The sequence below is a fragment of the Myxine glutinosa genome, chromosome 6, assembly GCF_964187855.1.
Source record: "Myxine glutinosa chromosome 6, kmMyxGlut1.1, whole genome shotgun sequence".
NCBI lineage: Eukaryota > Metazoa > Chordata > Myxini > Myxiniformes > Myxinidae > Myxine > Myxine glutinosa.
Genome location: NC_136266.1, coordinates 54,088,373 through 54,104,913, shown reverse-complemented (window position 1 = coordinate 54,104,913; position 16,541 = coordinate 54,088,373). Strand labels below are relative to the sequence as shown.

Below are 16,541 nucleotides of genomic sequence, written 5' to 3'. Positions count from 1 at the left end.
ACTCGGAAGTTGTGGGTTACGATGTGTAAATAAAGGTGAAAAAGTCTGGTTTAATGCAATTTAATTCCAGGCGACAATGCAAAAAAGGTGAAAGAATTGAAAGACTTTCATTAGGCATTGTAAAAGATTGTCACTTGATGTTTACAGGAATACTACACAACAGAACCTTGAATAGCTTTCTACAAAACGCCATATTTTTGGGGCTTCCTTCTGGCTTTATATGCATTTAACAAACGACCACTGTGTTTCAGAGTGTTGTGGACAAACTGGTGAAGAAGACCAATCTTTCTCTACTCTTGGGGACTCACAGCTGGAGAGAGCAGTTTGTTGAAGCCATCACAATCACTGCTGGTTGTTCTTGCCTTTTCCTCACTTTCAAGTTCATCTGGTTAACATTAGCAAATAAGCAATCCTTTTATTATGGATGAAATAAACAGCAGCATTTTTACACCTAGTTTCAACATCACACTGCACAATGCATTTGTTTAAAAAAATTTTTTAACCAAAAACAAAGGCCTAGTAAAGAAAGTGTACAAAGCAACATTTGTGTGTTTTACAGAGGAAGAAGATGGAACCCAAAAGAAACCATCATGCAGCGATTACCTCATTCACATGCTTACACTTTTCTGGAAGGTAATTTTTGCCTGTGTGCCACCGACTGAGTACTGGAGCGGCTGGGCGTGTTTCCTCGTTTGCATCCTTGCCATCGGTTTTCTGACAACGCTCATTGGAGATCTGGCTTCCCACTTTGGCTGCACCATCGGCCTGAAGGATTCGGTCAACGCGGTGGTTTTTGTTGCACTCGGAACATCGGTGCCTGGTCAGTTACGTGTCTGTGAACATAGCACATGCATCAGCATTCATGCACCAAAAAATCCAGAAATTAAACTCCCAGTGGAATAGAGAAATGTTCAGAACTGCACTTCCATTTGCATCTGAAGGATGTTGGTGGAAGGGCAGATGTGAAGAATAACCGCACTTCTCGTCATTGTCGTTCGTATGCAGCACATGGATGCAGGTTAGCATGAGTTGTTGTAGGGGCAAAGTGTTGCCGCTGATGCAGTGCTCCTCTGTAGGTGAAAGCTGGAATTTGGAACCTGTTCACGGTGCCGGCGACAGCTTGCGCACTCGTCGCAAAGGACACCGTAGGATTGTTACATAGAAACAACTAATGCCGGCAGACGGCACACCCAGTTTAACATCCATTCCACATCTGGATATTCGTTTATAGTTCAGTCGAGATTAAAACCCAGGCTAGACAACTCAGAGGTGAGTTCACATATCTCGAAGGCCTAAGCTATCTTGCCAGCCCTCAGTTCTTCTGAGAGGACGTTATACCAGCCATGGTATATTTTGGCGGACTTCGTTTGGAACTACGGCAACAGAAGTTAAAGTAAAATGAAAATGTGGATCGAGTAAAACAGGGGCACCAGTTACCCCAAACCAACTTCGAAACCAAGCATAACATGGAGGACCATCTCCCCCCCAAAAAACTAAACATGCTCTTCAAAAACAAACAAAGTATTTGAATACAATCGATTACAAAGCTTGCATCCTGCCAGTCTGCTTTTGTCAGGCATCGGATGAGGATGGAAGTGCAATGTTTTCTCTGGCCAGGTGATTGCTGAAACATGATCAAAAAGACTGATGTCCACCCTTGTCCACCCCCCCATTTTCACAGACACGTTTGCCAGCAAGGTGGCTGCAGTCAATGACAAGTATGCAGACGCCTCGATTGGCAACGTCACCGGAAGTAATGCCGTCAATGTTTTTCTGGGTATCGGCTTAGCCTGGTCCATCGCAGCCATTTATTGGTTTTTTCAAGGAAAGCAATTTAGAGTCGACCCAGGAACACTCGCCTTCTCAGTGACCCTTTACACTGCATTTGCTCTAATATGCATTGCAGTGTTGATCATTCGACGCAGACCATCAATCGGCGGCGAGTTGGGTGGGCCACGCACAATCAAGATGTGCAACAGTCTCTTTTTCGTACTGCTTTGGATTGTTTATATTCTAGTTGCTGGACTAGAAGCGTACTGTCACATAAAGGTCTTCTGATCAACTCCTCAAATGAGACACCTGCAAGGTGAAGTCTTGCAACAGCAAAGTGCTCATTTCTACTGCCCTGCAGAGATCACACAGGATGAGATTGTATAAATGTGGCTAAATCTACAACACGTCTTCTGTATTCCAATGCATGTGTTTGTTTCGCTCATTTCCCCATACTTTTTCTTTCCTTTTCTTCATAATAAGAATGGCTTTTCAAACAACCTGTCAGGTGCGGATCCATGATTTTAGGTGAGGGGGAGCTGGGCAGAGTCAAAAATGTACTTGTTTATCAGTTATTTGATTGTTTATTATTTCAAAATCTTTGTGACTCATGTACAGATTTTGATTTGTTTTCAATAAAAATAAATAATTAAACGCTCATAGGATGGGATAAAAACTCAGGAAATGATATGTATGCTCAGCAATGGCTAAATGACGTTGCAACATGCAGTTTGCTCTCTTTCTTCAATAGATTGTTCACAATCATGATGCATAAAAGGACCAAACCAACAAAATATATTATCACGAACACGACTACACTCGTACTCATAATTACAAAATTCCAACAAACTGAGAAGGCTCTACCAGTTAGTACAACAACAACAACAACAGGCATTTTAAGGCCATTTTCCCTGCGAGAGCGGCGGTTAGCCTTGCAGTCCCCATGACAATCTTCTTCATTTTGCCCTATTTTCGGCATCTCCCCTTGTTAACCCGCCTGCCCGCATTTCTTCTTCAACCCTCTTTAGCCAAGTCTTTCTCAGTCTTCCCCGTCCTCGACCTCCTTCTACATTCATTTCCATCACTCTTCTCAACCAGTCACTTTCATCCTTCCTCAACACATGACCAAACCATCTCAACCTGTTTCTCTTCACAGCATCCATCACAGGCTCTATTCCCATCATCTTTCGCAATTCATAATTTGTCTTCCTCTCTCTCAACGATATTCCACACATCCACCGAACCATTCGCATTTCCACCCTTTCCAGCCTTCGTTGCTGCTCTACATTCATTACCCATGTCTTGCTCCCATAAATCATAACACTTCTCACACATGCAGCATACACCTTTCCCTTCAGCTTCAACAACACTCCCCTCCTCATCAGCATGCCACTCAGTTCCCGAAACTTCTTCCATGAACATCTCACTCTAGCAACCATTGCTGAGTGTGATCCACCTTCTCCATTCAGCATGTCTCCTAGGTAACAAAATGTTTTCACACCTTCCAGCTTCACGCCGTCTCCAAGATCCAACTCAACATTTCCTCCATCTGCAGCCCCCTAGGTGCACACGTTACACTTGAATGTAGCTGCCACACTGGTTAATGACCCTCTCAAACCACTACATTTTTCATGAACCCACTCAGCGCACATTGTACATTGAATGGAATTCACTCCGACGCCCTTCCTGCACACAGCACACGGCCACTTCCCAGTTCTTTCCACCTCACCACATGCTTTACCACTTGCCATCACCTTCATTTTTCCGATATTCACCTTCAGACCTTTTGTCTCCATACATTCCTTCCACTTGTTCATCTTCTCCTTCAGTCCATCCTTACTTTCTGCAATCAACACCAGATCATCTGCATACAACAACTCCCACGGTAAACCCTCCTTTACGTTCTGTGCCAGCACCTCCATCACAGCTACAAATAGTAGTGGACTTAGTACCGACCCCTGATGCACTCCCACCTTCACCTCAAACTCACCACTGTTCCCGTCCTTCGTCCTTACAGCTGTGCGTGTTCTTTTGTACATTGCCATCACTACTCTGATCAACCATTCCTCCACTCCTAACTTCCTCAATGCCCATGTCAATACTTCATGTGGAACCCTATCGAATGCTTTCTCCAGATCAGCAAACCCAAGAAACAACTTCTTCCTCTTCTGCATGTACTTCTGCAACTGCCTCACAATAAAAAGCGCGTCTGTCATTCGTCTTCCTGGCATAAATCCAAACTGCATTTCGTCAATCTTCACTTTCTTCCTTATCCTCCTCTCCAACACCCTTTCCAATACCTTAATTCCATGCTCCAATAACTTTATCGCTCGATACGAGCCACAGTCCAGAGGGTCACCTTTCCCCTTGTATAGAGGGACGAGGGTACTCAGTTCCCAATCCACTGGAATGCGGCCTTCTTTCACCACCAGATTGCAGATCTCTGTCATTCTCTTCACACCCCAATTTCCCACTGCCTTCAACATATCTCCCACAACTCCCGTCGGCCTGCCCGCTTTTCTACTCTTCATTGCTTTTATCGCTTCCTCAACTTCCTTCTCGGTTATCTTCTCTGCCGGTCCTAAAACTGGGTTACTCTCTATGTAACTTGTTAAACTCTTTTTAAACTTGTTAAACTCTTGTTAAACCACTTCTTAAAAAGCCCACGCTTGACCTTAACGACATAAAAAAATTACCGTCCTATCTCCAACCTGTCTTTCCTGTCAAAGATCACAGAAAGAATTGTGCTATCACAGATGAATGACCATCTAGTTTCAAATAATCTTTTCAATTCTCGCCAGTCAGCATATAGACCAGGCCATAGCACAGAGACCGCTCTCCTAAGAATAACCAATGATCTTCTGACCTCTCTTGACTGTGGTAAGGTTTCCGTTCTTGCTCTTTTGGACTTGTCTGCCACCTTTGACACGATTGACCATAGTGTCTTAATTCGTCGTATTGAAATCACATTTGGTATAACTGGTACTCCCCTTTCTTGGCTGATGTCCTATCTTACTGATAGAGTGCAAACAGTTGTTGTCAATGGCCAGAAATCAGCCCCTTCTCCGCTTTCCTTTGGCGTTCCCCAGGGCTCAGTCCTGGGACCTATCCTCTTTCTTTTGTACACTCAGCCTCTATTTGATCTTGTTGCCAGACATTCAGTTGATCACCACGCCTTTGCAGACGACAATCAGCTGTACAAAGGAAGCACGATTCAACAAATCGTGCCCACTGTTGAAGTGTTAGAAGGCTGTATTGCCGACGTGAAGGCGTGGATGACCCAAAACAAACTTCAGCTGAACGATGCTAAAACAGAGTCTATGATTGTAAGATCGCACAGATGTCCTCTACAATGTTCACTTCCTACCACTATTCATGTTGGTGAAATCGATGTAAACTTTGTTTCGTCGGCCAAGAACCTTGGTGTGATTTTCGACTGTAACATGACATTTTCCAAGCAAGTACTTCAAGCTTGCAAATCAGCATACTTTCAGCTGCGAAAGATCGCATCCATTCGCCACTTTCTTACTCCTCAAGCTGCTCTAACTCTGGTCTGTGCCCTTGTCCTCTCAAGGCTAGACTATTGTAATTCTTTGTATGCTGGCTGCCCTCAGTTTCTCTTGGATAAGTTACAAAAGGTTAAAAACTCTGCCGCTCGTCTTGTCTGTAAGGCGAAGAAGTCTGACCATGTTACTCCGCTCCTTGAATCTTTACACTGGCTGCCTGTCTCTGCTCGTGTGCAACACAAAATTTGCACACTATGTTATAAATCATTGTGTGGAACGGGACCTCACTATCTCTCCGATTTTCTCACTCTCTATGAACCTCGGCGACGGCTTCGTTCAAGCGACGACTCTATGACCTTAGAGCCGCCGCGCACCAGCACCAAGTCGTTTGGCGAGAAATCCTTTTCATTTGCTGCACCTCTGCTCTGGAATGACTTGCCTTCCTCTGTTCGACATGTTGACTCTCTTCCTGCCTTTAAAACCTCCCTCAACACCTATCTGTTTCACAAGTCTTTCAAAGTCTAAGTCCTGTTTTCCCTTTGGTTTGAGGTGGGACAGAGATCGAGAGTATGTCTGTGTACATGTGTGGGGGAGGGAGGGGAAGTACACATCTGTGGGTTTTGAATGGGGAGGGAGAGGAATAGGGCAAGAGTGAAGGTGTGTCTGTGTGTGTGTATGTTTGTGTGTGTGTGTGTGTGCGGTGTGTGTGCGTTCGCATGATAATGTAAAGCGCCATGAGGGTAGTTTACTCTGCTTGATGGGACTATATAAGACTCCATTATTATTATTATTATTATTATTATTATTATTATTATTATGTTGCCATCCCATTCATTATCTGCATTCAACAGTATTTCTATATATCTCTTCCATCTTCCTTTAATTCCATTTGGGTCGACAACGATTTGTCCCACTTCATCCTTCAAGCAACGCACCCCCATCACATCACACCTCTCTTTCGCTATCTGCTTTGCAATCCTGAATACCGCTGTCTGACCCTCTGCCAAGTTGTTAATTAGTCCTCTACCAGTTAGTGGACTTACAAAATCATCCTTCGACCATTGTTGTTGTTGTTGTTCAATCGGAAAATTAAAATGACAATAACAGAAGCTATACCGAAAATACCCAATTGCTATCCACATTTTTCAACAATATTTAGTAACTAACAAAGCCTGAGTTTTGGCATAATCAATGTATTAGTACACGTCGAAAACGTAAACGTGATTACACACTTAAAGCATTTTTTAAAATATATAATCGTTGCAGAATTTACGTTTCAATATTTGAAACGCCATGCAATATTAGGTAGGCTTATCTACCTCATTATATATTTAGTCTTTAAAGTGGAAATTGTTAGAAAAACTCACTGCACGATTCATGAGACAGTTTACTTTGCCACGTTCCAAAACCACATCTTCGGTTATATACACCTCAATACATGTGGAAAAAAACAATCACTTTTAAGGGAAGGGGAGGGGTTTAGGGCGCATGCCTCCCTGGATGCACCCCTGCCTGTTCAATGCAAAACAATTCTGAGCAGAAAACCAGATTGTACTGAGACGAAAAACACTAGTTATTGTGAGTCAATTTTCGTGACTTGTGAGCTGATTTATGGGCTATGTTTAGGGATTATCTCATACGAGCAGAAGCCCGTGGTAAAAATATCACAATATATACAAAAAAAAAATCCTTTTTCTAGCACTGGTTGAAAGTGCTCAAAATGAGATCTTGTATATTTCTCAACAGAGGAAAAAATAATAATTGGGATTTGACCGTGGTGGCGGTCTGTTGCTTATACACTGCCCGGGTTCTTTTTAAATGAATTTACGACTATAATTCAGCTTTTACTCGTGGCCGTAGAAGATTGACAACTATGATTCAGCTCAGCTTTTAATTGCGAAATGGGCCCAGCCCGGCCTCGGCAGCCTCGGCCGTCCTCACCAGCTAGCCTATAACCTTCCCGGAGCCTGTCCCGACATTTTTTTGTTTCAGAGGTTAACTCCTATCTTTCACCGTTCAGGAGATTAGCGCGTGCAAACAAACAAACAAACTTTCTTTTATATTATATATATATATATACATATATATATATATATATATATATATATATATATATATATATATATATATATATACATATATATATATACATACATATATATATATACATATATATATATACATATATATATATATACATATATATATATACATATATATATACATATATATATATACATATATATATATACATATATATATACATATATACATATACATATATATATATATATATATATATATATACATATATATATATACATATATATATATACATATATATATATACATATATATATATACATATATATATATACATATATATATATACATATATATATATACATATATATATATACATATATATATATACATATATATATATACATATATATATATACATATATATATATACATATATATATACATATATATATATATACATATATATATACATATATATATACATATATACATACATATATATATACATATATACATACATATATATATACATATATACATACATATATATATATACATATATACATACATATATATATATATATATATATATATATATATATATATATATATATACATATATATATATATATATATATATATATATATATATATATACATATATATATATACATATACATATATATATATATATATATATATTATATATATATGTATATATGTATGTATATATGTATACTGTATATATGTATACTGTATATATATATATATATATATATATATATATATATATATATATATATATGAAGAAGAAGAAGATAGAAGATAGAAGACAGAAGATAGAAGATAGAAGACAGAAGATAGAAGATAGAAGATAGATATATATACACACTACATGACCAAAAGTATGTGGACACCCCTTTTAATGGATTCGGCTGTTTCAGCCACACCCATTGCTGACAGGTATATATAATCAAGCACAGCCAAGCAATTGCCATAAACAAACATTGGCAGTAGAATGGGCCATACTGAGGAGCTCAGTGACTTTCAGCGTGGCACCGTCAAAGGATGCCACCTTTCCAACAAGTCAGTTCGTCAAATTTCTGCGCTGCTAGAGCTGCCCAGTCAAATGAAAGAGCTGTTATTGTGAAGTAGAAACGTCTAGGAGCAACAACAGCTCAGCCACGAAGTGGTAAGCCACAAAAGTTCACAGAACGGAACCGCTGAGTGCTGAAGCGCGTAGCGTGTAAAAATCGTCTGTCCTCGGTTGCAACACTCACTACCGAGTTCCAAACTGCCTCTGGAAGCAACATCAGCACAACAACTGTTCGTCGGGAGCTTCATGAAATGGGTTTCCATGGCCGAGCAGCCGCACACAAGCCTTAGATCACCATACGCAATGCCAAGCATCAGCTGGAGTGTTGTAAAGCTCGCCGCCATTTGACTCTGGAGCAGTGTAAACGCCTTCTCTGGAGTGATGAATCACGCTTCACCATCTGGCAGTCCGACGGACTAATCTGGGTTTGGCGGATGCCAGGAGAATCCTACCTGCCCAAATACATAGTGCCAACTGTAATGTTTGGTGGAGGAGGAATAATGGTCTGGGGCTGTTTTTCATGGTTCTGGCTAGGCCCCTAAGTTCCAGTGAAGGGAAATCTTAACGCTACAGCATACAATGACATTCTAGATGATTGTGTGCTTCCAACTTTGTGGCAACAGTTTTGAGAAGGTCCTTTCCTGGTTCAGCATGGCAATGCCCCCGTGCACAAAGCGAGGTCCATACAGAAATGGTTTGTTGAGATTGGTGTGGAAGAACTTGCATGGCCTGCACAGAGCCCTGACCTCAACCCCATCGAACACCTTTGGGATGAATTGGAACGCCGACTGCGAGGCAGGCCTAATCGCCCAACATCAATGCCCGACCTCACAAATGCTCTTGTGGCTGAATAGAAGTAAATCCTCACAGCAATGTTTCAACATCTAGTGGAAAGCCTTCCCAGAAGAGTGGAGGCTGTTATATAGCAGCAAATGGGGTCCAACTCCATATTAATGCCCATGATTTTGGAATGAGATGTTCAATGTTCGGGTGTCCACATACTTTTGGTCATGTTGTGTGTGTGTGTGTGTGTGTGTGTGTGTGTGTGTGTGTGTGTGTGTGTGTGTGTGTGTGCAGTGCCTTCAGAAAGTAGTGATATATTAAGCCACCTTGACCTTTTCACATTTTATTGTGTTACAACCTGAATTTAAAATGCATTAAATTGAGATTTTTTTGTCTCTGACCTACACATAATAAATACCACATAATATCAAAGTGAAATTATTTTTTTATAAATTTTTACAAAATAATAAAAAATGAAAAGCTGAAATGCCTTGCGACAACATGTATTCAACCCCTTTGTTATGACACTCCAAATTGAGTTCAGGTGCATCTAATTTCCTTTGGCGGAAACAGAGCACATCTGGCGGAAACAGAGCACAGCTCATTATCCGTCTCACACCATCCCTACCGTTAAGCATGGTGGTGGCGGAATCATGCTATGGGGATGCTTTTCAGCGGCAAGAACTTTTCAGCAATGGGAGACTTCTCAGGATAGACGGAACAATGAATGGAGCCAAATATAGGCAAATCCTTGAGGAGAACCCACTTCAGCATGCAAAATGCCTTAGGCTGTGGTCAATATTTACTTTCCAACAGGACAGTGACCCCATGTATACAACCAAAACAACACTGGAATGACTTTAGAACAGGAACATGAGAGTCCTCGAGTGCCGCAGTCAAATCGCAGAATGGAATCCCATTGAGAATCTGTGGAAAGACACCTACAATTCCAATTCCAACTTAACAGAGGTTGAGCAAGTCTGCAAGGAAGAATGGGAGAAACTCCCCAAATCCAGATGTGCAAAGCTGATACAGACATACCCAAGAAGACTCAAAGCTGTAATTGTTGTCAAATGCACGAAATATTGACTCAGAGGGTTGAATACTTATGTAAATTAGATAGTTCTTTATTTCATTTTAAACTATTTTGTAAAAAATAAAACAATAAATATTCCACTGACATTATGAGGTATAATGTTTAGATCAGTGACAAAAAATCTCAATTTAAACCATTTTAAATTCAGGCTGTAACACAACAAAATGTGAAAAAAAAGTCAAGGAGTGTGAATACTTTCTAAAGGCACTTTATATATTACGCACGCAAAATAAATGGTGGAGTTTTCTTTGGTATACATGGTCGAGGCTCTTGGGAGAGCTAGAGCAGGATGGAGTGGAACAAAATGGAAAGGGGGAAACACCAACAGATAAATAGAAGTGAGAGTGGTATCAAGGAGAGGGGCATAAGGATATGTGGGTGAACAAGCTGCACACAAGCTGAATGAAACACAGCAAAAAGAGGAAGGGAAAAGCAGGAATGAAAAAAGGAAGGATTTTGACTGATGCATCTTCTGTTTTACTGGGATTATTTATTCATTCATCATCAATGTCTAAAGCCCATGAAGGAGCTTGTACGCATCACATTTAAGACAAGTACAATAGAAAAAAAGTACTTTAACCTGGGATGTCATCATCATGGGATGTTTGCTCAGATGGTGGCATCAAACAGGTCAACTTGAAATGAAAATCAGACACGTGTTTTCTTTTTTTTTTACAATACGTGAGCATTCACCTCCCAACTTATTTTCCAACTATATCTCCCTCAACCCACCCATTTTTTACCTTTGGAAAATTGTATTTTTCTGTCAACTTACTTCCCATCCTTTCCTCTTCTCAACTCACCCTCTCCCCACCCCCACTCATACCCCTGAAACATTATTTTCCTTTGTATAGGCTATATGTAAAGGGTCATTAAGCCTTAAGAGCTCTCTACTCAAAATTGAACTCTATTTATTATAATAAATGCTCCTGTAAATATTATTGTACATACTTGAATGTGTCCCAGACCAATGGGGAAATGTAGCTCTATCTTTGTATCACACATGAACCTCAGCAGAAACAACTTGGTGAACCATGGGATATGATGTACTGCTTTGGTGGTGAAGGAGCTGCGCTCCAACGCGAGTCGAAAGAATTGACGCGACCAAAGACGGAATTCGTCCGAGTTGCTTTATTGAAACAAAATAGCTCAGGTATTCTGACCAAAAGCCCGTTTATCGGGCAGCAATATATATACACATTTATGTCGGGAAGTTTGCCCGGCAAAAGCTATACCGGGCATGCCCGGGTGTCAAGGGCGAGCCTTGGAAAGGCGAGTCTGGACCTGCCCGGGCGTGTTTGGCTGCGGCCTGGCAAGTCGAGGCTGGGCGTGCCCGGGCGCTCTGGACGAGCACTGGAAAGGCGAGAGCGGGCATGCCCGGACGCTCTGGGCGAGCCCTGGAAAGGCGATAGCGGGCATGCCCGGACGCTCTGGGCGAGCCCTGGAAAGGCGATAGCGGGCATGCCCGGACGCTCTGGGCGAGCCCTGGAAAGGCGATAGCGGGCATGCCCGGACGCTCTGGGCGAGCCCTGGAAAGGCAATAGCGGGCATGCCCGGACGCTCTGGGCGAGCCCTGGAAAGGCGAGCGCGGGCATGCCCGGGAAAGACGAGACCGGGGCGTGCCCGGGAGGTTCGGGCGTGCCCGGGAACAGTGAGTCCGGGCATGCCCGGGAGAGGCGCGTCTGGCCGTGTTCTGGCCGGTGCAAGGCGATTGTGTGCATCCAGCGGTAACCGCTACACACGCCCCTCCAGAATCGACCTGCACCGGCAGGGTCAATTTAAGGGGGGTCCGGATGACCCGGCCGAAGCGACCCCTGGAGGGTCGTGGGGAGGGGTCCGACGTGGTGGTGGGTGGTCGAGCGGGGGGAACTGTGGACGGGGGGCGGCCTCGCCGCGGAGGAAGGGCAAACCGTGGTGGTCGGTCGACGTCCATGTGCGCCGGTTTGAGGCGGTCCACAGAGATCCGGTCCGACCGGCCGCCAACGTCGACGACAAAGGACTTGTCGCCCCGTCGCAGGACCCGGAAGGGCCCGTCGTACGGCGGCCGGAGTGGCCCCCGGTGCGCGTCATGACGCACAAAGACGTACTCCGCTGTGCGAAGCGCCGGGGGGACGTAGGACTGGGGACAACCATGGCGGGACGTTGGCACGGGGGCAAATCGGCGGGCGGCCTCCTGGAGGTCCGAGCGCTGGTGTGCGGCGGACCAGGGACTGGTAGCGTCGGGCACGAACTCGCCCGGGACGCGGAGTGGCTGGCCGTAGACGAGCTCGGCGGCGGACGCCCGGAGGTCCTCCTTGGGGGCCGTGCGGAGGCCCAAAAGGACCCACGGCAGCCGGTCGGTCCAACCGTCGTCCTGAAGGCCGGCCATGAGTGCGGCCTTCATAGAGCGGTGAAACCGCTCGCATAACCCGTTGGCTTGGGGGTGGTAGGCCGTGGTGCGGTGCAGCATGACCCCCAACGAGCCGGCGACCGCGCCCCAAAGTTCGGACGTGAACTGTGGGCCGCGGTCGGACGAGATGTCCGCCGGTGCGCCGAAGCGCGCGACCCAGGTGGCGATGGACGCCTGCGCCACGTCGGCGGTGGGGGTGGAGGTGAGGGGCACGGCCTCCGGCCACCTGGTGGTCCTGTCCACCATGGTGAGCAGGTGGGTGAACCCCCGCGATGGGGGCAGGGGACCCACCAGGTCCACGTGGACGTGGTCGAAACGCCGTGCAGGCACGGTGAAAGGTGCCAGCGGGGCCTGGGTGTGGCGGTGGACCTTGGCCCGCTGGCAGGCTGTGCAGGCGTTGGCCCAGTCGCGGACGTTCCGTCGAAGGCCGTGCCAGACGAAACGCGCTGACACCAGCTTCTGAGAAGCTTTCCGGCCCGGGTGAGAAAGGCCGTGGATGGAGGCGAAGATGCGGCGCTGCCAGGAAATGGGCACGATGGGGTGAGGCTGGCCCTGGGAGACGTCGCAGAGCAGGACGGTGCCCGCGAAGGGGATGTCGGCCAGGCGGAGGCCCGTGTCCGCCGCCCGGAGGGCCTGCACCGAGGTGTCGGTGGTCTGGTTGGCCGCCATGAGCGCGAAGTCCACGCCGAGGTGGACCGCGTTCGCGCTGGCCCGAGAAAGACAGTCGGCCACAGCGTTGTCTTTGCCGGCGACGTGCCGGATGTCCGTGGTGAATTCCGACACGGCGGAGAGGTGGCGCTGCTGGCGGGCCGACCACGGCTCCGTGACTTTGGCCATTGCGTAGACCAACGGCTTGTGGTCGACGAAAGCCGTGAACGGGCGGCCCTCCAGGAGGTGTCGGAAATGGCGAACGGCCAGGAATAGACCGAGCAGCTCGCGGTCGAACGTGCTGTATTTTAACTCGTTCGGCCGGAGCTGCCGGCTGAAAAAAGCGAGTGGCTGCCAAACCCCGTCCACCCATTTTTCATGGACGGCGCCCACCGCGTAGATGGAGGCGTCCGTAGTGAGGGTGATGGGCGCGTTGAGCACCGGGTGAGCCAGCAGCGTTGCGTCGGCGAGGGCCCGTTTTGCGCTCGCGAAGGCCGCGTCCATGGCCGCGGACCAAACAATGTCATGCTTGGCCGGCTTGCCCCGGAGGGCCTCGTAAAGGGGCCGCATGAGCTGAGCAGCGCGGGGCACGAATCGGTGATAAAAATTCACCATGCCGAGAAACTCTTGTAGGGCCTTGATGGAACGGGGACGCGGGAACGTGGCGATGGCCTCGACCTTGGTCGGCAGCGGCACGGCCCCGGTCTTGGTGATGCGGTGGCCCAAAAAGTCAACGGTCGTCGTGCCGAAGTGGCATTTGGCCGGGTTGACAATTAAGCCGTGCTCGCTGAGGTGACCGAACAGTGTTCGGAGGTGGAGGAGGTGCTCGGCGTGGGACATGCTGGCGACGAGGATGTCGTCCAGATAGACGAAAAGAAATGGCAGGTTGCGCAGCACGCCGTCCATTAAGCGCTGGAACGCCTGGGCCGCGTTCTTGAGGCCAAACGGCATCCTCAAAAATTCGAACAGGCCGAACGGCGTGATGACGGCCGTCTTCGGGACGTCGGCCGCCCGGACAGGTACCTGGTGGTATCCCCGTATCAGGTCAATTTTGGAAAATATGACCCGTCCCGCCAAACGGGCGGAAAAGTCCTGGATGTGCGGGATCGGGTACCTGTCGGGGGTGGTAGCATCGTTGAGGCGGCGGTAGTCGCCACACGGGCGCCATCCGCCCCCCGGCTTTGGCACGATGTGCAGTGGTGAGGCCCACGCGCTATTGGAGCGCCGCACGATGCCGAGGTGCTCCAACGCGTTGAACTCGGCCTTTGCCACGGCGAGCTTGGCCGGGTCGAGGCGGCGGGCCCTGGCGTAGACCGGCGGGCCAGTAGTGGGTATGTGGTGCTCGATCCCATGCCGCACTGCGACGGCCGAAAACGTCGGCCGTGTGAGGGCCGGGAATTCCGCGAGCAGGCGAGCGAACTCGTTCGCCGTCGGGAGGGCGCACGCCAGTTCGGTCAGCGCGGAGCTGCTCATCGTGCACGCCAGGGAGCTGAAGGTCTCGGCGTTGACAAGGCGACGACGTTTGACGTCGACCAGCAGCCCGTGCGCGCAGAGGAAGTCGGCGCCCAGCAAAGCCATGGGGACGCAGGCGGTCACAAAGGTCCACTGAAAGCGCTGGCTGCCGAAGCAGAGGGTGACGTTGCGCGGGCCGAAAGTGCGTATGGCCGAGCCATTAGCAGCGACCAAAGAGGGGCCGCAAACGGCGTCCCGCCTGTCCTGCTCGGAGGCGGGTATGACGCTCAGTTGGGCGCCAGTGTCACAAAGGAAACGCCGCCCGGACGCTTTGTCCTGAATAAAAAGCAAGTTGCCCGAGTGGCCGGCGCTCATGGCTGGGAATGAACGCCGGCCCGGCCGTTTCCCGACTTGCCGAAAGTGCATGGGGGTCGGCACGTCCGAGCCTTGTGTCCGAACCTGGCGTGGTAATAACACCACGCCTGGTCAGGTGGAGGCCCCGGCCGTCGTGTCGGAAGCGGTCGGTGCGGCGTGGCGGCCGCCAGTTTCACCGGCAGTTCGGCCTCCAACCGCGCAGGGCGCTTGAGCGTCGTGGGCGTCGCCTCGGACGGCGGCAGGCTCCAGGTAGCCGCGCCGATGTGTTGGCCCGCCGAGGAGATCTTATCGGCTTCCCTGGCGAGGGCGCGGGGATCGGTGATCGACGTGCCAGCCAGGGCGAGGCGTACCGGGTGAGGCAGCTGGCGAAGGAACAACTCGCGGAACAGAAAATCCGGAGAGTGCTCACCGAGCAACGAGAGCATATAGTCCATGCGCTCGGACGGGCGCGTGTCGCCGAGCTCGGGCAGGTCGAGCAGGCGCCGTGCGCGTGCCGCCGGTGAGAGGGTGAAAGCGTCGAGGAGGAGCGTCTTCAGCGCGTCATACTTGTCGGCAGCCGGCGGGTGCTCGAGGAGGCTCAGGGCGCGGGCCGCGGTGGCGGAACCGAGCGCTGCCACGACGTGGTGGAAGCGGGTGTCGTCCGCGGTGATGCCTCGCAGGGCGAACTGGGAGTCCGCCTGGGCGAACCAAACAGCCGCGTGAGCCTCCCAGAAGGTAGGCAGTTTAAGAGTCACTGCCGTGTCCATGTCGGTAGGTCACCAGTGAAGGAGCTGCGCTCCAAGGCGAGTCGAAAGAATTGACGCGACCAAAGACGGAATTCGTCCGAGTTGCTTTATTGAAACAAAACAGCTCAGGTATTCTGACCAAAAGCCCGTTTATCGGGCAGCAATATATATACACATTTATGTCGGGAAGTTTGCCCGGCAAAAGCTATACCGGGCATGCCCGGGCGCTCTGGACGAGCACTGGAAAGGCGAGCGCGGGCATGCCCGGACGCTCTGGGCGAGCCCTGGAAAGGCGATAGCGGGCATGCCCGGACGCTCTGGGCGAGCCCTGGAAAGGCGAGAGCGGGCATGCCCGGGAAAGACGAGACCGGGCATGCCCGGGAGGTTCGGGCGTGCCCGGGAACAGTGAGTCCGGGCATGCCCAGGAGAGGCGCGTCTGGCCGTGTTCTGGCCGGTGCAAGGCGATTGTTTGCATCCAGCGGTAACCGCTACAGTGGTGGTGTTTTCCATCATGATGATTTTAAATGAATGTACAAGAAATAAAAATAACAAGCGTTATGCCTAGGTCCCCCGTCGGTGAAGTGATGTGAGTTGACAAAATGGAAGAAGCAAGGTGGCCATCTTGGATTTTGACGTGGCGACCCAATTTTCAATA

At 48.2% G+C, this 16,541-nt stretch overlaps 2 protein-coding genes across 11 annotated transcripts in view; one reads left to right on the top strand and one right to left on the bottom strand.

Annotated features, from left to right (window-relative positions):
- Positions 1–2,058, top strand: part of LOC137429783 (sodium/calcium exchanger 1-like) — an 88,481-nt gene extending 86,423 nt beyond the window's left edge. Inside the window, 3 exon segments of the mRNA XM_078779848.1 lie at positions 252–354; positions 560–820; positions 1,682–2,058. Of these exon segments, the coding sequence (XP_078635974.1) occupies positions 252–354; positions 560–820; positions 1,682–2,058 (741 nt within the window).
- Positions 45–16,541, bottom strand: part of DPH6 (diphthamine biosynthesis 6) — an 86,258-nt gene continuing 69,761 nt past the window's right edge. For 3 of the 10 annotated variants that reach the window (XR_010984947.2, XR_010984943.2, XR_010984945.2), the window contains 2 exons: positions 621–1,070; positions 45–385 (listed from right to left, as the gene is read on the bottom strand). Coding sequence is in view for 2 of the 10 variants with exons in the window: in XM_078779845.1 (XP_078635971.1) it covers positions 986–1,070 (85 nt within the window). In the remaining 8 variants the exon portion in view is untranslated. Of the gene's footprint in view, positions 1,071–16,541 lie in introns of all 10 variants that reach the window. The other 7 variants (XR_013623806.1, XR_010984944.2, XR_010984946.2 and 4 more) reach the window with 4 other exon arrangements.